We start from the raw sequence: 20,602 nt of genomic DNA, 5'->3' as shown, positions 1-20,602 counted from the left end.
CGAGTCAAATGCCTTTTTGTAGTCAATCCACGCCATATGTAGATTTGTCTTCCGATTTCGACAGTTCTCCAAAATCATTTTGTGAGGAGCTGATCTTTTGTTCCCCTGCTTTTTCTCTTGTTGCCTTTTTGCTCAACTGGCAGAATGTTGTTGAGAGTCTCTAGAGGAGGAAGTCCCACAATCTTTTTTCGTGCTTATTGTATGCCAATGAGCAGTTTGAATGTCCTGGCTATTTGTTTGAATTTCTCTTTGGTGATTTCCCCTATTTTCTGTTTATTGTACATATATTAATTTTTTTAAAAAACACACAATTAAAACAACATTAATAAAATTAACAATTAAAATAATGTAAATAGTATTAAAATAACCCAACCCCTATTCCCTCACCCCTATCAGCTGTAGAGGAGTTTTCAGGGAGGTGTATCAAATGCCTGGATGAAAAGTCTTTACCATGTTCTTGAACCCATAAAGGTTAGGTGCCTGGCAGATCTCCAAGGAGAGACTATTCCAGAGCCTGGGGGCAATTATGGAGAAAGTCCTCCTGTGTGCCCCTGACTCGTGCAACTCAACAGGGAGAAGCATCACCAGGAGTGCCTTCCCCTGTGATCTCAGTGCCTGGGCAGGTACATACGAGAAGCATCTGTTTCTTAGTTAAGTCTTATACAACTGTACAAATTTATTTCTTTTATAGGAACAGGTCATCTATCATTGTTAATAATAAAATTGGTATAGTAGGCAGCTCAAACATGAACATTTTATTTCTTTATATATGGTGAGCTGAATCCAGAATTAAATCAGTATAAATAAGATGATGGCAAATCCAGGGCGGATTCTGTGTAGGCCCCAGGAATGGCGGGGCGTCAGTGTACATGACACCAGTGCAGGGTTGGGGCCAGCAACCCTGGTCGTGTGCCAGCGGCCCTGGTGCCGGTGGCCCTTATGTGCCAGCGCCCCTGGTGGTGCCTCCACATAGAGGTGTGGTGCTTTTAAAAAACTTACCTCCTCCTCTCTGTGTAGCTCTGTCGGGACAAGGAGATCCACCCCTGTGGCCCTGGCAACGTCCTGGGGGTCGGGGGCAAGGGGTGTGTCCCCTCATCCTGACGGAGCTACACAGGGAGAAGAGGTAAGTTTGCCGTTTGCTCTGCACTGGGTGGACGCTGCTGTTTTCCAAAAGACTCACTCAACTAACAAAAGAGTCACTCAATGAACAAACGGCGCTTTCCAAAGAACTCGCTCAACAAAAACACCATTGTGGGGGGTAAAGGCCATTGCAGCTCTGCTCCAGCAGAGAAAGCCACGTGAAGCCCTCTCCCCACAACAGCATTTTTATTGGCCGCACACTGCTCTTTATGGTCTGTGCAGAATCCGCCCAGGAGAAACCCAATTAAATAAAAATAAGGAAAATCATGTAGAAATGTTGTGTACAAATAATTTCATGTGAATTATATATCTTCATTCTTTAGCTTTGTCATCTTAAACATACACTTCTAAACATAAACATATTTTCTGTCTTTTAGTATCTGATGGTTGACATTGTGAAGGGGCATTTCTCTGTGTCTGTATGTGGCTGAAGTTTGGCATCTGTTGTTTTCAAGTATCCTCCAGTCACTATATGTTGCCATGGAAGAATAAGAGAAAGCAAATAATACTAATAATAGGTGCAGTGGGAAAAATAATGTATTTACCTTTACAATCCCTGTGCATTTTGCCTATGTTCATTTGAGGGGCTTGTAAAATATATCCAATATATCCAAATATAAAGTAGTCTGAATATAAATATATCCAAATATAAAGTAGTCTGAAGAATGACTTCAGACTTTTAGACTTTTGTCTAAAAACAGTTTCTTTAAAGACAGTTGATAGCTGAGCATGTGGGAAATATGCTTGATAAGTGGATGCCCCATTAGCCAGAAGCTGGTGCATGCTGAATAAATTTCCTGACAGGTTCATTTTGAGAGAACATATTTTTAAAAAGCATACTGTTGAAATCACTATTTTTAAAAAATGAACGGTACAGATTAGTCTTACAGGTACATATAGGATAAGAAGCAGAATGTAGGTCAGCTATAAAATAATGTTGCGAAAAGGTCCCACAGGGAACTTTGAAGGACAGAATGTAAGCCAGACTCAGTTGTTATTTCAGATGAGGGGTAGCAAATAGAAACTTTCTTTTAAATAATGAAGGATCAGAGCTTTCAATCTCAAAATCCACTGTGCCTGGGGTTTCTTTTGGGGGGGGGGGTAATTATTTTTCCCACTGCATCTCCCCCCCTCTTGATTATTGGGTGCAGTCCTGCAATTATTTCCCAACAGAGAAGAGTTATTCACGGATTCCTAGGAATCCTCAAACATCTTCCAGCTCAGCTCACATTCACTTTGCCAGGGAACTAATTAATCTATGAGCTACTTGGCTGTTTGTAACCCATTCGTGTGTTTTTGAAAGAACAGGCTGCTTACTGCCATCAGAACTGACTCCTGGCTAATGAGCAGCCTGCTTGGAGTTGACTTCTGATCTGCTGGAGACATTTTGTTCTATAAGCAAAAAAAAAAAAAGGTGGTGGGGGGGAGGGTGAGGATCAGGAATAACACCCAGCTGATCATCTAAAAATAAGTTTCTTCTGATCTTCCATCCTGGAAACTTTGCTGTTTCCCAGGCTCACTAAAATGGAGCAATTGGGGGGTTGGCTAGTTGGCTTAGATTGCAGAGAAAAGGCAGGAGTTCTCAAAATTTTGCATGGGGGAGCTCAGAAATATTGCTTTAATCTCAGCCCAATTAAGGGGGAATGGGAAGCTCTTTACCTTTTTTCAATGCAGAGATTAATAGCACTGCTTCTGCCCTTACCCAGCTGGCATGGGGGGACAAGCTCTTTCTTTCCTCTGTTTTGTAACTTCACTGTATAGCTATTTTCTTGGGAAAGTGGTCAGATGTCTCCTGTCCAATCAGCTGTAAGCCAGCTTCTCACCACCAGGCAGCTGAAAACTTGTTCAGTAGCTTCTCAGGTTCCTCTATGCACTCTGAACATAATCTTTGGTCAGCTCACAGTCTGATCATGAGCACTGAGCAAGATAAATTTGACTGTGCTGAACAGTTTTGATAATACATCCATGGCATCTCTATTGATAACTAGTGGAGCTGCCTTTGAAAGAGACTGTACATTATTTCAACTAAGGACATACAGAGCAGGTGAAGTGAGTATCTGGGGAGGGACATTATTTTCACTGCATACAAAGTCTTGTTCCCTGCCAAAATCTATAGTGGGGATGAGGTTTTTAGAGAGGAAAAGAAATGACTTGGTACAAAGAACCCCCTCAGATCTAATATTACAGTTTATGACAGCCTATCATTCTGATAGTTTACTGACTGCTTGTAGTAAAAATGAGAAATGGCTATTTCAGTTTCTGGATTTTGTTTTAAAGCTGCAAACTTCTGCAAGGTGACATGGTACCAAGCATATCTTTATTCAAATGAATTATGGCTTGCAACACAACATCTCTATGAATTTGAGATAACTTGCATGTGGTATACAATAAAGGTAGATGAATGTGTGCACTTTAAGGTGATATCTTGGGTTAAGTGATCGTTTACTTATCAAAACCTTCTAATAAAATGTTGCAGTGATTTATGCTCTATCTTACTTTTAGGTTCCCTTCCCAAAAGTAATTTCTCTTTTATCCCTATCTGTCTGTCCTGTTCCATTTATTCTGTATAAGCCAGTCTGAATGTGCTATCAGTTGCCACAGAAGCTTGCTGAGATCTTCCTTGATTTTCCTTTTTAAGCCTGTTCTTTCAGGTTCCAATCATGATGATTTAGAGCATACGATTTCATTTTAGATGACTTCTCTTTGTTACAGATCATTTAGTAGAGTTCACAAATGTAGGGAGAGTAACGAGAAAAATGTCTTCTAGCCTAAAATATCTATGTTGTAAAAGTCTTACATTTAAAACTGAATTATTTATGTAAAATAAAAGCCTTTTAGAATTATTACAAATGATTAGAAAATATATACTCATAATGTTTTTGTTTTTTAGAACAAAGTCTTAAATCTTTTCATTATGAATAACTATAAGATGTCTTCCTCTATTATGTAGGTATTTTATCTATATATGAATAATTCAGGCAGTATAAAATGATTGGCAATGGAGTAGAACTTTACAGTTTTTATAATAATCAAAGGCCCATGTATCTGGCTTATTTCTACTATGATCCCCACACCTGAATCAAAATGAATGCCTAATTTGCCTGATGTTTTTAAAGACTCACAAAGGGTTCCACCTCTCTAAACCCAAGGTAGCTCTTGTTACAACTTGAAAAGACCTCCTATTGAGGAATCTCCTCTCCTGTTGCCACAGAGGAAAGACAAATGTCAGTGCTTATCCTCTTATCTCTTTTCAAAGAAAAAGAAAAAGGAATGCTTAAAGCTATTACAAGTTTAATGGCCCAGTTCTGGGGGGGTCAAATCATGCCAACATGTTTGCCGCATCTGCCAGTGCAAGGCGACAGAGGTACTGGCAGCTGGCTGCTTCTGTTTCTCAGTGGTGACACCTGAATGTTAGGGTCGCTGTGGACCTGTGCGGAGGCAATATATTCCACTGTCAGACAGCCCTTACTGTCAGGAAGTTCGTCCTAATTTTTTGGTGGAATCTCTTTTCGTGTACCTTTAATCCATTACTCCTTGTCCTAGTTTCTGGAGTAGCAGAAAACAAGCTTGTTCCCTCTTGAACATGACATCTCTTCAAATATTTAAACATAGCTGTCATGTCACCCCTTAATCTTCTCTTCAACAGACTAAACATACCCAGCTCCATAAGTCTTTCCTCATAGGACATGGATTTCAGACCTTTTATTATTTTGGTCACCCTCCTCTGGACCCCTTCCAGCTTGTCAATATCTTTCTTGAACTGTGGTGACCAGAACTGGAGACAGTATTCCATGTGAGGTCTGACCAATACAGAGTAGAGAGTTAATATTACACCCCTCGATCTAGACACTATACGCCTATTGTTGCTGCCCAAAATTGCATTGGCTTTCATGGTTGCTGATCATGTTGTTCAGTTTGTGGTCTACTAAGACTCCCAGATCCCTTTCACATGTACTCTAGTCAAGCCAGGTGTCACCCATCCTGTATCTGTGCACTTCATTTTTTCTGCCAAAGTGTAGTCATCTGAAAATTTGTTTAGCGTGTCCTCTATTGCATCATCCAAATCATTGATAAAAACATTAAAAAGCATTGGGCCCTGGACAGAACCCTGTGGCACCCAACTAGTCACTTCTCTCTAGGCTGAAGATGAGCCATTGGTGAGCACCCTTTGGGTTCAGTCAGTTAACTAATTACAAATCCATCTAACAGCATCATCTAACAGCATCATTGTCTAGCCCACAATTTACTAGCTTACTTACAAGAATATCATGGGGAACCTTGTCAAAAGCCTTACTAAAATCAAACTATGTTATGTCCATTGTTATGTCCATAACTATGTTATGTCCATTCCTTTCATCTATTAAACTTGTCACTCCAAAAAAAGAGAGAGAGATAAGATTAGTCTGGCATGACTTGTTTTTGGGAAACCCGTGTTGACTTTTAGTGATTATAGTATTCCCCGCGTCAGTTACAGACTGCTTAATAATCTGCTGTAGAATCTTTCCTGGTATTGATGTCAGAGTGATTGAGCAATAATTGTTTGGTCCTATTTTTTCCCCTTTTTCAAGATGGGGACAACATTAGCCCTCCTTCAGTCTGCTAGGACTTCTGTTTTCCAGGAGTTCTCAAAGATTACAGCAAGTGGTCCTGAAATTACTTCTGCCAATTCTTTTACTATCCTGGGATGTAGTTCAGGCCCTTGAGATTTGAATTAATTTAAAGTAGCCTGACATTCCTGTACTACCTCTTTATTTATTCTGTGCTGAATTTCTCCTACTGTGTTTTCTGAGCACTGTTTTCCTTTTGGAAAAAGATTGAGGTAAAGAAGGTATTGAATAGTTCTACCTCTCTCTCTATAATATTTTGCCATCTTCTCTATTCAGTAACCCCTATCATATCTTTTTTCTTCCTTTTTTATGGCCATAACCAAAAAAGGCCTGAGCTGATTCTGAGCTTTCGTTTTTCTGACTTTCTCCCTGCATGTCCTGGCTATTTGTTTGAATTTCTCTTTGGTGATTTCCCCCATTTTCTGTTTATTGTACATGTCCCTTTTATATCTCCACTCAGTTGAAAGTTCTTTAGACATTCATCCTAGTTTCCTCAGACACCTCCAATTTTCTTCCTCATTGGAACTGTATGAAATTGTGCCTTCTAGAAATTGTGCCTTCTAGATCACACTTTTAAGAAACTCCCATCCATCATACACTCCCTTCTCTTTTAGAATTTTTAACCATGGGATCACACTCAGGAGTTTCCGAAGTTCACTGAAATCAGCTTTCTAAAAGTCTATGATGCATGTCTGAGTACAGTGGCATCCCCTTTCACTGTAAAACTCCAAGAGAACATGGTCACTCCTGCCTAAGGATTCTACCACTTCTATCCTATTAATTAGGTCATCATTGTTGATTAGGAGCAGATCTAAAATAGTCCATTCCCTTGTTTTAGGTCTAGGATGTTCCAGGAAGGCATCATCCAAGTCCTCAATCTGGCTCAGGGGTCTGTAATAGACCCCCACAATGAGATCACTGTTGTTTCTCTCTGCTCAAAACACACAGAGATGGTTTTAAGGCTAACACTCTAAAAACAGAGCTTACCTTTTGCTCTCTGTTGAGCACCGAGCTCACCTTTTCCTCTCTGTTCAGGAATAGAATTGAGTTTACCTGAAGAAAACAGAAGCTTTGTAGGTGGCTCCTCTTGGGAAGATGGAATCCATTGGATGAAAATTGTAGTTTGAATAAATATATTCCACATATGGGGAAATAGTGGTAGAAATTAATATTAAAGCATTCTGAGTGTAGCACAGGAGTTCTGTTGTTGAGTCTGAGCAAAGCAGTTAGTGATAATTCCGTTTATTCATGCAACTTTTTCTTTTTCCTTCACAGAAAATATCACCTTGGGTAGGTTTACGCAAGATCAATATCTCCTACTGGGGATGGGATGATATGTCTCCCTTTACAAATACTACATTGCAGTGGCTTCCTGGAGAACCGAATGATTCTGGATTCTGTGCTTATCTCGAAAGGGCAGAAATAGCTGGTCTGAAAGCAAACCCATGTACTGCCATGGCTGATGGCCTTGTATGTGAGAAGCCTGTTGGTAAGGAAGCTCCCATATTTCAGTTGTTAACTTTGTCACATCAAGCTTATTTAAAGATTGCTTAAAAGAAAGAACTCATATGTTGAACGTCTGCTTAATAACTGGATAATTTTGTCTTAACATTTTAAATTCAAGAGTAACATTTAAATAATTGGGCTTGGGTAAGTAGAAAAAACACTCTTCTTGAAATTCTTTACAATTTCTGTGATAATTTTACCTGCCATTTTTGCATCATTAAAAGTAGTATTAATATGCCATTGCTCTAATGATGTCATGTGGAGTTTGCAGCTCCAATATAACTACAAAACTTCTCTTTTCAAAGCTCAGAAAGGGCTATACACACTCTTGTATGTTCTGATATCAGCTTCCTTCGTTTTAAGGAAATGAGTAGGGCTTACTTTGTTTTCTAGCAAGTGTAGAAAAGCACTTCCTTATACTATTGATTTTGGATTTTTTTTCGCAAACTTGTCCATTTTGTTTTAGTGCTGTCCCTCTTTGTCCTCCCAATCCTCACTCTCATTTACCCATGCTGCCGTTCTGTACTGGCAGCCCAATACAAAGTGATTGATGATGTCACATGTAACAGACTTGCTCCACCCTGAAGGGCTGGTGTGAAGCAGGCCTGCTTAAAGAGGCCTGGGTGACAGAAACAGTAAGGCAGCAGGCCCTAATTTAAATAAAAGCAAGGTGATTGGTCGATGGAAGGCACTGTTGCCCCTGGCCAATGTAAGGGAAGCTAAAACGCTGCTAGATAAACAGAAAGACAGAGAGAGCTGGTCAGACAGTTCTTCGCTGGGAGTTCTGAAGAGAACAGCTTGTGTTCAGTTGAGAGCAGAGTCTGTGAATTGAAGTCTCTCCGCTCTGTCTCTGGTGTAAAGGAATTCTGGTCCAGCTCAGATAGCTGGCAGGATTCTTGTGACTCTCCTCAAGGGAAGGAAGCATGTGAGAGGAAGGAAGGCACTGGCTGTTGCATAGTCATAGGGAGCAGAAGTTCAAAATAAACTCAGTGGCAGTCTGACTTTCTGTGCAAGTGCACTTACTGTGTACGTCCCTTTGCTCTAGGGAAAAGGTTTGTTTCATACCATATATGAGCTAATTTCTCAGCAGTAGCTGTTGTAACATCACCTTTTGTGTATAGAATTATGCAGAAAGTTGTGTTAGCTGACTTCTGATTTCATATACAGGGTTCTTATGTCTGGGATTCTACTTCTATAGTGTAGTGGTTCAGAGCAGGTGGACTCTAATCTGGAGAACTGGGTTTGATTCCCTACTCCTCAACATGAGTGGTGGACTCTTATCTGGTTAACTAGATTTGCTTCTGCATTCCTACATTCCTGCTGGGTGACCTTGGGCTAGTCATGATGTTTTACCATTAAAATAGACTAATAACTAAGAAACCATGAAGCGTTTCCTATTTACCATATTACAATATAATCAACATGTCAAGCCCTGATGTAAACAGCCATGCATTGACAAACTAATGTGAGGAGGCAACAACAACAAAACAGTGACAATGGAAGATGGCCAATATCACACCAATCTTTAAGAAAGGGTCTAGGGGGGACCCAGGAAATTACAGGCCAGTCAGTTTGACATCTGTTCCTGGTAAATTAGTAGAATCTATCATTAAAGATAAAATTATTAAACATGTAGAAAAGCAAGACCTGCTGAAGAAGAGTCAGCATGGCTTTTGTAGAGGCAAGTCCTGTCTTACAAACTTACTAGAGTTCTTTGAGGGTGTAAACAGACATGTGGATAAGGGGGAACCAGTGGACATTGTCTACTTGGATTTCCAAAAGGCTTTTGACAAAGTTCCTCACCAGAGACTGTTGAGAAAACTCAGCAATGAAGGAATAAGAGGGGAAGTCCTCCTATGGATTAAAAACTGGTTGAGGAACAGGAAACAAAGGGTGGGTATAAATGGGAAGTTCTCACAATGGAGAGATGTAAGGAGTGGTGTCGCCCAAGGATCCGTTTTGGGACCAGTGCTCTTTAGCTTATTCATAAATGACCTGGAAGTAGGGGTGGGTAGTGTGGTGGCTAAGTTTGCAGATGATACCAAATTATGTAGGGTGGTAAGAACCACAAAGGATTGCGAAGAGCTCCAAGTGGACCTTGATAAATTAGGTGAGTGGGGTAAGAAATGGCAAATGCAGTTCAATGTAGCAAAATGTAAAGTGATGCACATAGGGGCAAAAAATCCAAACTTCACATACACGCTACAGGGGTCAGTGCTATCAGTCACAGACCAGGAAAGGGATTTGGGCGTCTTAGTTGATAGTTCCATGGGAATGTCAACTCAATGCATGGCAGCTGTGAAAAAGGCAAACTCTATGCTGGGGATAATTAGGAAAGGAGTTGATAATAAAACTGCAAGGATTATCATGCCCTTATATAAAGCAGTGGTGCGACCGCACTTGGAGTACTGTGTTCAGTTCTGGTCGCCACATCTCAAAAAGGATATCTAAGAGATAGAAAAAGTGCAGAGAAGGGCAATGAGGATGATTGAAGGATTGGAGCACCTTCCTTATGAGGAGAGGCTGCAGCGTTTGGGACTCTTTAGTTTGGAGAGGAGACGTCTGAGGGGGGATATGATTGAAGTCTATAAAATTATGCATGGGGTAGAAAATGTTGACACAGAGAAATTTTTCTCTCTTTCTTACTATAGTAGAACCAGGAAGCATTCATTAAATATGCTCGAACGAAGAATTAGGACTAATAAAAGGAAACACTTCTTCACGCAACGTGTAATTGGTGTTTGGAATATGCTGCCACAGGAGGTGGTGATGGCCACTAACCTGGATAGCTTTAAAAAGGGCTTGGACAGATTTATGGAGGAGAAGTCAATCTATGGCTACCAATCTTGATCCTCCTTGATCTCAGATTGCAAATGCCTTAGCAGACCAGGTGCTCAGGAGCAGCAGCAGCAGCAGAAGGCCATTGCTTTCACATCCTGCATGTGAGCTCCCAAAGGCACCTGGTGGGCCACTGCGAGTATCAGAATGCTGGACTAGATGGACTCTGGTCTGATCCAGCAGGCTAGTTCTTATGTTCTTATGTTCTTATTAAAGGGTCTAAAATAGATTCATAAATTGTTTTATGAAGCAGTGTCCTCTTTGGAATGTTATCAGATACAGTCTAGAAATGCACTGTTTTTGTATACAACGATGTTTAGTCCATTAGCAAGACTTTCAGCCCCATTCCTAATGGAGGCGTTGGGCATCAGCGCCAGTGTGGCACCACCCCGCGGCTCCCATAGAGGCTTCCTGGCAGAATGGGGAGGCTTGCAAAGCAAAAAACAAAACACCCCTTTTCACCTTCAAGAAACTTCTTTGGGCCTCAATGGACTTACAGCACTTTTCCAGTGGTTTAAGTCTGAAGTAGAACCCGCTGGTATAATGCTAGCAAAGGCTGGGAGGGAGCTGATCAATGTTGGCTTCTTCCCTGGCCATGCCCCTGGCCTGCCTTCTTTACACAGGTGGCAGCAGGGGCCCTGCAGTACAGGCACAACATTTCCTGTCTCACAGTGACTTTTTGAGCAGCAGAGACTACTGGTAAGGGCTGAACCACCCCAATTCCTTTCATTTGGCAGCTGCTCACTGCTCCAGTTGGCGTTGCTTGGCTCAGGCTGGTGGGGCCTTGGATATTGTAGCTACATTCATTGAGGCCTGTGTGATGGTCGCCTGTTGATGGGTTCTTGTGTTTGGAGAGCTCCCCTGTTGTCTGGCTGCAGTGGTGGCCTGTTGAACTGCAGCCAGTCTGTGAAACTGTGCGTTGAGCTGCTGCTGGAGCATAAACTGGTAGAAATACTGAGCTGTGTTGTCCTGAGGAGCCTGCATTCCAGCGGCAGGTGCGGGAGGGCTGACTGCCACCACAAGGTGGCGGAATCATCCCTATGCCAGGGTAAATGCCCCGGGGAGCACTTGGTAGCATGCCACTCCCAGGAGTAGATTTGCCCCCCCTTTGGATGAGGCTCTTTGCTTCTGAATTTAATTTATAAGCATATTTTATTTGAAGCAATGCCCAGGGCTTTAGGAACAATTTTTCTTTTCTCTGCCCTTACGTTTAAAAAGCATGGTTCTCTATGGAAACTGCAATAAATAAAAACATAGATTCTACAAAGTGCATCCTTTCTTATATGCACATTTGTCTTACCCAAAATAATGAAACAATAATAGAATATACAGTAATAATATTGTTTCATGTTATTCGTGCCCAGGATGGAACTGTCTACAATTTGTAACAATAGATGTTATAATTTTGTTTTGTCTTTTAAAAGAGACAGTAGCTACAGTTGAGGTGTGTGGATGTTAAGTGGGGTTGCTAAACTTTCACGCTTTTGTGGTGTTGCCAATTTCATGATCTTTCAAGGATATGTTAGGATACCCTTTCTTAGTCCTGACATAATGCAATTGTTAATGGTCACTGCAATATTGAGAGGGGGTAGTTGTGCTGCAGCCAGGGTTGGCACAGGCACAACACAGCCACACTGCCTCCAAAGAGGCTTAATGTGCAACAGCTGGCAAGTTGATAGGCACAATCTCCTAACCCCCATAAAACTGTTCTATGTAGCTCCATGGGCTACGTCTAAATGTTTTTCCAGCATAAGTCAGCACCTGCAAATGAGGGTATTCCTGGCCTGAAAGGCCTCAGGAAGCTGATTAAAGCTGGCTCCGCCCCCAGAAACACGCCTTTGGTGCTGGCACAGACTGCTGTGCTGGAGGAGTGCTGGGGCTGTGGCAGTGCTGGCACCTGAGCACCAGCGTAACTGTTTTTTGCGCTGGTGTAAATGCCCCTTATGCTGGTCCAAGTGATGTGTACTCCAGCACTGGGGTCATAGCACCTCCTGAGGGGCTTCACGCCCTCCCTCAGGATTGCATTGTAAGTCTGACATAAGTTAGGGAACAAAGGAGTGATTTGAGTGTCTGTCATTTTTAATTTTATTTGGGAACCTTGTCTCATTGAAAACTGAAAAAAGAGATCTGAAATAATGTTGTTGCATGTAAAACCCATGCACTCACCTTGCCATAAGTCACTACATTTGATGTCAAGTGGTCAGATGCTGTGATTACAATCCTTGGAAGAAATAATACACATATATTTCTCTGTTTTGTACTTAGTTTTTAAAAAATTACCAAATTCACTGTTCCATTCAGTTGTTTGCTGTTATCTGCTGGGGTCCTCAGCAGGGAATAACGCCAGCAAATCCACTTGCCAAAGCAGCTATTTTCTCCAGGTCTCTGTTGTCTGAAACGCAATTGTAATTCTGGGAGATCTCCAGGCCTTCCCTGGAGGTTGGCAGCTCTATAGCTGCTTCTTAGTTGTTCCAGTTATGTAAATTCTGTGTTTGGTTTCAGGGACAGTACATGCTACTAAAGGAGACAGGATGCACCATGCTGTTAAAAATGTTTTCTTTAGTGTATAAAATAATTCTTTTTAAACTGTCCTTATTGCATTTGTACTGACTTGCAAATACATATGCCAGAGGGCAGATGCTCATTTGACAAATCAGACTCAAACAAAATGCACACTGTTTAAAGGAGAACAGACCACCACTGAAGTAAATAACTGTTATTTATGCACTGTTTATCAAATGCAGTGGAAACCAAAGGTCATAGATTATGGTACCTATTAAAAGTATGTTCAGTTAATATTGTTTTCCAGCTATCTAAATTAACTTCCTGAATGTTCAGTACTGTATTTACTAACAGAGACCTTAACAAAACAATATGTAGGATAACTTTCCTATAAGGGGGAGGGCAGGGGCATAGTTGCAATGGAGACCTCCAGGGCAGCTTGTCCCGGGCGCCGCCATTGCAGTCATGTGGGGAGATAGGGCCAGGGGCGTGTTGGAAGTGTTTTAGGGCGGGGCGTGTCGGGGTGTTTCGGGGGCAGGATGGAGTGTGTCGGGGTGGGGAAGTCGTGCGCAGGCAGTTCATGCTCCGAGTGCAGTTCCCCCTCCCTTCGTCACTGGGCTGAGTTGTTGGCTCAAAGAAATCATTTGAATTAGTATGAAATATCTCCGTATGCTTCTTTGCAAGCGTGATCTTCTGAAAGTATTCCAGGATAAACAAAAAGAAAAACATTTGTGTTGAAGTATGTTCACTTACATAAGATAATATAGGAAAAACAAATACTGAATTTCTACTGTGTTTTCTTTTCTTTTGCCTTTAGTTAGTCCAAATCAAAATGCTAGGCCCTGCAAAAAGCCCTGTTCTCTCAGGACAACATGCTCCAATTGTACAAGCAGTGGTATGGAGTGTATGTGGTGTAGCAGTACAAAACGATGTGTTGACTCAAATGCCTACATAATCTCCTTTCCGTATGGACAGTGCCTGGAGTGGCAGACCACCACCTGCTCTCGTAAGTATTTACTTGAAGTGAATGTTGTTAATTCTGATAATTAGTAGGAATGTAAAATATAGTAAGAACAATAATCTGTAATAGCTCTTTAACCAGAGGATACCAAATACATTTGCTTTCAATTCCTATAGATATCCTATCAAGTGTTTTTATTCCCATACTGATGGAAGACTATTGCCTATCGGTAAATAGTGAGTTTGTGGCCAAGATAAAAATTTGAACCAACTCATAACTATTCAGGGAAGGATTCTGCTAACTGTGTGTGTAGAAGATCCTACGTTTAATCCTGAGCATGTCAGATAAAAGGATCATGATTAGCAAGGTTGGAAAGTCTTCTGCCTAGGACTTTAGAGAGCCAATGCAAGCTGGAGGAAACACTGGTGTAGGCTAGATGTCCCATAAAGCAGCTTCCTATTCTTTGTTTCTGTGTTAGCAATGCTAATTTCATATGTGAAATGTGTTCAGTGACATCTGTCATACTTTTGCTTATTCTTACTTTAGTTCTTTACAATACACTTAATTTCTACAGTATTTTTCATGAATGAACCGCGATCAAAATGTCTCATGCACACTCACTGAGCCCCGTGTACGGTGCTGTACACATTGGCTCATTGTATAACTCGTTAAGTAATTGGGAAGGCTTCCAAGAGAGGTAGTGAATAAATATCTGCGATTATAATACTTAAACTGCAAGAAAAGAAACCTTGAACTAAATCAGAAAATAATTTTATAAAATTGCACTGTGTAGTTTTTAGGTTTAGTAGTTCAAAAGCTAGTGAATTATTTTGGCTTTTTAAAAAAGTCATAAATAATAGAAAAAAGTCATAAATATTTTGATGTATGCCCATTATACCACTTGGTGAGTAGCAGGAAAGAAAAATAAGCAATTTTCTCATTACTTCTAAAGGGAACAGTCTCGTTAAGTAGAATCAAATCTACTTCTACTTTAATTCTGTACCTTCTATATGAATAAGGACAGAGAATTACAGTGAAAGCAAGCATTGCAGAGGCCTTAAAGGTAATTTAGTATAAGGATTTATACTCCTGCTCTGTCTAGTTTTTGTGTGCATTTTTTTCTGAGTCAAGAGTATGCCCCCTAGGCAATCCACCTCCAAGTTTATTGTGTTAACTATTAGTTGTCAAAATATATGGTATTTTCATTCTTGGAATGGAGGAGTCCTATTGATGGGGATATTTCATCAGTTCCCTTCAGTTGAACTGTTCCACATTGTTCATCCTTTCATAATGAGACAGAATTATGGCACTGTGTGTGTTCAGTGTGCATTTATTTTTATTGATCCAGGAGCTGTAACCTGAAGCTTTCTTGTCCGATTATGTCCTGCCCAAATATGAACAAATGCAAATGCAAGGTATTTGAGTTTGGGGGGGTATTTTTGGTGTTTTTTTGGCCTGCAGGAAGCGCATTTTTAAAGCTAGCGGCACCATGATTTCAGGGCATCATCCAGAGACTGCCCTGATGATACCAGCCGAGTTTGGTGATGTTTGGTTCAGGGGCAGCAAAGTTATGGACGCCCAAATGGAATGCCCCCATCCCCATTGTTTTCAATGGGACCTAACCTGAGATGGGGGCTACCCATTTGCGGGACCATAACTTTGGTCCCCCTGAACGTAACTTCACCAAACTTGGGTGGCATCATAAGAATAGTTAACAGATGATACCCTGAAATTTTGGTGTCACTAGCTTTAAAAATAAATCCCTTCCAGGCACCCCAAGAAATTTGCCCAAGATTCTTTGTTTTGCAGTGACTTTGCTCCATTGTAGCTAATGAGGAATTTCTGAGGCAGGCTGCACATTTTTGAAGAGAGAGGCGCCAGACTTTCAAGGTGGCTCCAAGAGGCCTTGAGTAATAGCATCCAAGCTTGGTGAACTTTGCTTCTGGAGTGGGAGGGGGGGGAGTTGAGAGAGTTCTGAGAGAACTCAGCCCACAGGCTTTCATGTGCAGGAGCGGGGAAACAAAATAAGCCTTTTGGAGGCCCATAAAATTGAACCCCCAGAAGCAAAGGTCTCCAAACCTGGATGCTATTACCAGGAGGCCCTCCTGGAGCGACCCTGAAAGTGTGGTGCTTCTATCTTCAAAAATGTGCAGCCTGCCTACACACTCAGAAATTCCCCATTGGCTACAATGGAGCAAAGTCACTGCAAAACAAAGAATCTTGGGCAAATTTCTTGGGGTGCTTGGAAGTGGTGTATTTTTAAAGCTACTGATGCCAAATTTTCAGGGTATCATCTGTTAACTATTCTTATGATGCCACTCAAGTTTGGTGAAGTTATGTTCAGGGGGACCAAAGTTATGGTCCCTCAAATGGGTAGCCCCCATCTCAGGTTAGCTCCCATTGAAAACAATGGGGATGGGGGCACCCCCTTTGGGGGTCCATAACTTTGCTTCCCCTGAACCAAACATCACCAAATTTGGGTGGTATCATCAGGACAGTCTCAGGATGGTACCCTGTAATTTTGGTGCCGCTAGCCTTAAAACTGCGCCCCCTGTAGGCCGGAACATGAAAAAACACTTAAAACATTTAAAAACACACAAACGACCCTGAAATGTTGGCGCCCCCCACGTGACCAAATGGGGGGCGCCCGGGGACAGAGGGTACCCCCTGTCCCTAGGCAGGAACACCACTGATAAGCCCCTTTGAGTCTCCTTACAGGAGAGAAAGGCAGGGTATACATCCAAGCTCTTCTTCTTCTCATCAACTTTTTCTCTGATGAGAAGTCTGCAGTTTATTAACTAGCTATTCAGTTGAACTAACTAACTTTTACCTAGGTTGCAACAAAATCTTCATCCTGACCTAGATAGCGCAGGCTAGTTCGATCTTATCTCTTCAGCTAAGCACGGTCAGCCCTAGCTAGTATTTGGAAGGGAGGCCACCAAGGAATACTGGGGTCATGATGTAGAGGCAGCCAACAGCAAACTGCCTTGAAGACCCTAAGAGGTTGCCATCATCAGCTGTGACAAACCTAGAACTGATATCTCTCCCCCTCTTCTCTTCTCTTCTCTTCTCTTCTCTTCTCTTCTCTTCTCTTCTCTTCTCTTCTCTTCTCTTCTCTTCTCTTCTCTTCTCTTCTCTTCTCTTCTCTTCTCTTCTCTTCTCTTCTCTTCTCTTCTCTTCTCTTCTCTTCTCTTCTCTTCTCTTCTCTTCTCTTCTCTTCTCTCTCTGTCTCTCTCTCTCTGTGTGTGTGTGTGTCTCACACACACAAACACACTTTTCCTGGTTTTCAAATGTAATAATAGACAGCGATTTTGCAGTGATTGTCTTATATTGATATATCAATACAATAAATTAAAAAATCAGTAATAACAAATCTGGAAAGGGGAAAGAGGAGAGATGTGCATGGGAGTGGGAGGGAGTGCAAGGGGCTGGTGGTAGGTGGATTGAAGATGTTCAGGGCAAAACTGTACTCACTGGCAAATCTCCCCTGCTCTGGTAGTGAAGCAAATTAAAGTTGCACAAAGTAATGTCGCTTCACTTGGGGAGAATGGAAATTGAAAGCAAAACTTGGGGAAATACATCAGTATAAGAAATGTTGCTATGATGGGCAGTTTCCCCTCCCCTTTCCCTCCTCATTTTCTCCCTTTTCCCTTTTCCCTCCCAATTTACTCTGCACCTGTCCTGTATCCATTTCTCCTTCCCTTTCTTGCCTGTGCTCTAGTTTCCCTCCATTGACTCATCCAAATTACATTGTCATCAAGAAACAGGGCTCTTGAATGTAGATGAGGCCAAATGTGCCAAAGTGAATTTCTGTGCTATTTTAAGCTTTAATTTTAATTGTAAGTTCTAAATTATTTATAGTTAATTTATAATATATGGTTTTATTATATGTTGTTTCATTGAAAGTTGGAAACTGAGCTTGAATAAGGAAAGTACAATATAAAAATCACATAATAAATAAATAAGACTGAAGGGAAGGAAAAATCCCTAATGTTCTTAGACATTTATGAATTAGACTATAAGGAATTAGACTTAAGCCAGCCTCCTCATTTGGTCAGTGGCAGGCAAAGCTCCATCTCTGATGTCAGAGGCAACTCTTGCCAGTTAGGATTGCATAAAATATAGTTCCACCCTCTTAAAAAAAACTGGTGGTGGCTCTGAACTTCCATGACAACAGTTGGTCTGGCCCAAACTGGATTGTCTTTTGTCCAAAAAAAATTAACTGTCAAGATGATCCAATGTGGAATGGAAATTAATGGGTTATTCTCGTGTCTAAGATCCCAGATACTCCAGGTGGTACTCTTGAGCCCTGTTAAGATTTTAGGGTTTATGTCACAGCAATCAACTCTGGTTAACCCACACATCTGTATCTGTATGTCATGAATAACCAAAGCTACTTTCTAAGTAGTATTTTTGTGTGTATGCAAGAAAGAAGAAGAGGGAAGGAGCCAGTTGCCAGTTATTTAAACAATGAGGTAGGAGGTAGGAAACAACCACAGGCACATTAATTAATTAATTAATTAATTAATTAATTAATTGGGTTCTTAATTAATTAATTAATTGAACTTTTAATAGATGGTACATCTATCTATCCAAAGAAGAGAAATGCAGCCACAAATTAGACCTGCTCTATTATGGGGGCGGTATGGACTCAGAGGCGCAGCACTCACAGGGCCATGTGGGGTCACAAGTCCCTGGGGGCACGCCAGCTGGTGTGGGGGGTGGAGAATTGCCCCCCACACCTCTTCCCTTGCCCCCACCCCACCAGGCTGCTCTTTCAGCCGGTGTTTGACTGCGGTGCCATTTCCCCCCACCCTACACCTCTGTATGGACTTGTGTTCATGAACCACCTGTTTGATCCATTGAACCAGTATTCTGAAAAGCACTTCAGTGTTATAGGGAAAACAGTGGATGGCTGCCAAGGAATTTGTAGTTTTCTTCTTCAAAAAGTGAATGCAACATTCTGCAGCACCAGTTACTTTTAAATGTATTTAATAACAGGATAGGATGTTACTATTGTATACTATATTGCTTCTGTACTGTGGCTTAGCATCCCTGCTGTTCTGGAGATCATCGTTCTTTCATGATGTCAATAACAGCGAGATAAAATCTAGGTTCAACAACAGTGATGTGCTGACTGAAATGGCAAATTCGGCTTTAAAAGTGCACTTGAAGCTTTTCTGAAATACTTTCTTCAAAGAGGCTCTGTTCTGTGCTATGCCAACTGGCCCAATGTGAAATAATTCCCCTCCAAATTACAGACTGCTAGAAGACAAATCAAAGTGAATCCTTTGGAAAAAAAACTTAAAGTAAAATGCTTCAATAAGCAAAAGTCTACGAAAATACCATTATTTTGCCTTGCAGATTGAATACTAATACATATTCTCAGGTCTGTAGGAACTGATTGCATGCCAAATATAACATTGAGTCCATCAGTTTGCACATTCATTTTAATCAAGTCTTCTAAATGCCTATAATGACAATCCAGAAAGGTGTTTGAGATAAAACACAACTTCCTTTCCTCTTATTTCCAGGCAGAATTATATAACATTACCCATTCAGGATGCATTTGGTATAAATTGTCCTGTCCAAGGGTGGCCATATTAAGGCTAGCAGACTACTCCCTCCCCACATCCACATAGCCCACTGCTGCTAATGGTATGGTTGTTCTCCTCTGTAGTTGGTCATGACTATGAGATTTTTTTTATTATTGCTTGGTTCTCATAAGTGACATTTGACCAAGATTTGGCAATGCTGTGTTTCTGCCCTTAAATTCTTTTTTCATCCATATGTGTGAGGAGACAAAATTACTGTCAGGATTTTAGCTGGAAACAGGTATAACTTAAAAGCATTGTGTTGTAAGCTGAATCAGAGAGGAGGAATCGGCTGCAATTTTCATGTTAGTCTTTGTAACTTCAATGATATCTCATTTCTTAAAAAAGGAAAAACGATATGTGTGCAGAACTGGCAGTCAAAACTGACTTTATTCATGTTCTTCATGCACTGAAATGAGCCACAAGCAGAGGAAATGTCTGTGGGAACATTCTGCAAATGGCTGGTGGCATTGAGCAGCCTGAAGCAACAGAAAATGTCAAGCAGGAGCTGTCACGCTTTAATAGTTGGGCAGGAAAAATAAAATGCTTCCTGTTTAACATACTGTTGAAGGCTTTCACGGCCACAATCACTAGGACATCGTGGGTTTTCTGGGTTGTGTGGCCGTGTTCCAGTAGTATTTTCTCCTGACGTTTCATCTACATCTGTGGCTGGCACATCTGAAGATGCCAGCCACAGATGCAGGCGAAACGTCAGGAAAAAATACCACTGGAACGTGGCCATACAACCTGGAAAACCCACAGCATCCTAGTGTTTCCTGTTTGTCTGCGCAGCAAGTATAGGAAATATTTTCAAAGTGACTTCAGGGGGAAAAAAGTTGCTAATTCAGTGTTTTCAGAAAAATCCATTAGGAGCAAGAATAAAGCATCTTCCAACATTTTTAGGGGGGAAACTGTGTGGAATTCCACCCCAAAATGCTTTTTTCAAACATGCTGAAGATTTTTTTTTATTTTTGTTGTGCAGAATGGGCCATGGTCACTAAGATGTTTGTTCATCTTACACTATTTGTTCAGATCTATGGAGACCCATCAAATATTGCCAAAAGTTTCTATCCAGGTTTTCCACCTCTCTTTCTTTACATACTTCTTTTGAATGTAAGGGAAAGAAACATATCCACTTACCAGTGGTCTACCACGATTCTGGCAGGATTTTTGGAATCCTCAACTCTGCTTGCATTCAGCTAGCTTTAATTCTTGATCTGTATGGTTTTAGGATTTTGTGTTCTGAGCACATTTCTCCTTTTATGATGTAATTTATTTTGTTCCACAAGAATTCCCTCATGCTGCTTTTATTTTCTGGACTGTGCACATGGAGAGATGCCACCCACTTGTATCTTTGCTCTCTCTCTCTCTCTCTCTCTCTCTCTCCTCCCCCCCCCCCCGGAAAGGGTAATTGAGCCTGCACTATATTTCAAGCATTTGGCTCATCTTGTACA

The 20,602-nt window shown here is 41.2% G+C and overlaps 1 protein-coding gene across 1 annotated transcript in view; it reads left to right on the top strand.

Moving 5' to 3' along the window:
• The window catches only part of ATRNL1 (attractin like 1), a 575,975-nt gene that overhangs the window by 78,359 nt on the left and 477,014 nt on the right, over positions 1-20,602 (top strand). Inside the window, exons 15-16 of the mRNA XM_048507055.1 lie at positions 7,023-7,236; positions 13,411-13,599. Coding sequence (XP_048363012.1) covers positions 7,023-7,236; positions 13,411-13,599 — 403 coding nt within the window. The remainder of the gene's footprint in view (positions 1-7,022; positions 7,237-13,410; positions 13,600-20,602) is intronic.

Source organism: Sphaerodactylus townsendi, linkage group LG08, assembly GCF_021028975.2.
Source record: "Sphaerodactylus townsendi isolate TG3544 linkage group LG08, MPM_Stown_v2.3, whole genome shotgun sequence".
Classification (NCBI taxonomy): Eukaryota; Metazoa; Chordata; class Lepidosauria; order Squamata; family Sphaerodactylidae; genus Sphaerodactylus; species Sphaerodactylus townsendi.
Note: the sequence above shows the minus strand (reverse complement) of the source record. Positions and strands in the feature narration are given on the sequence as shown.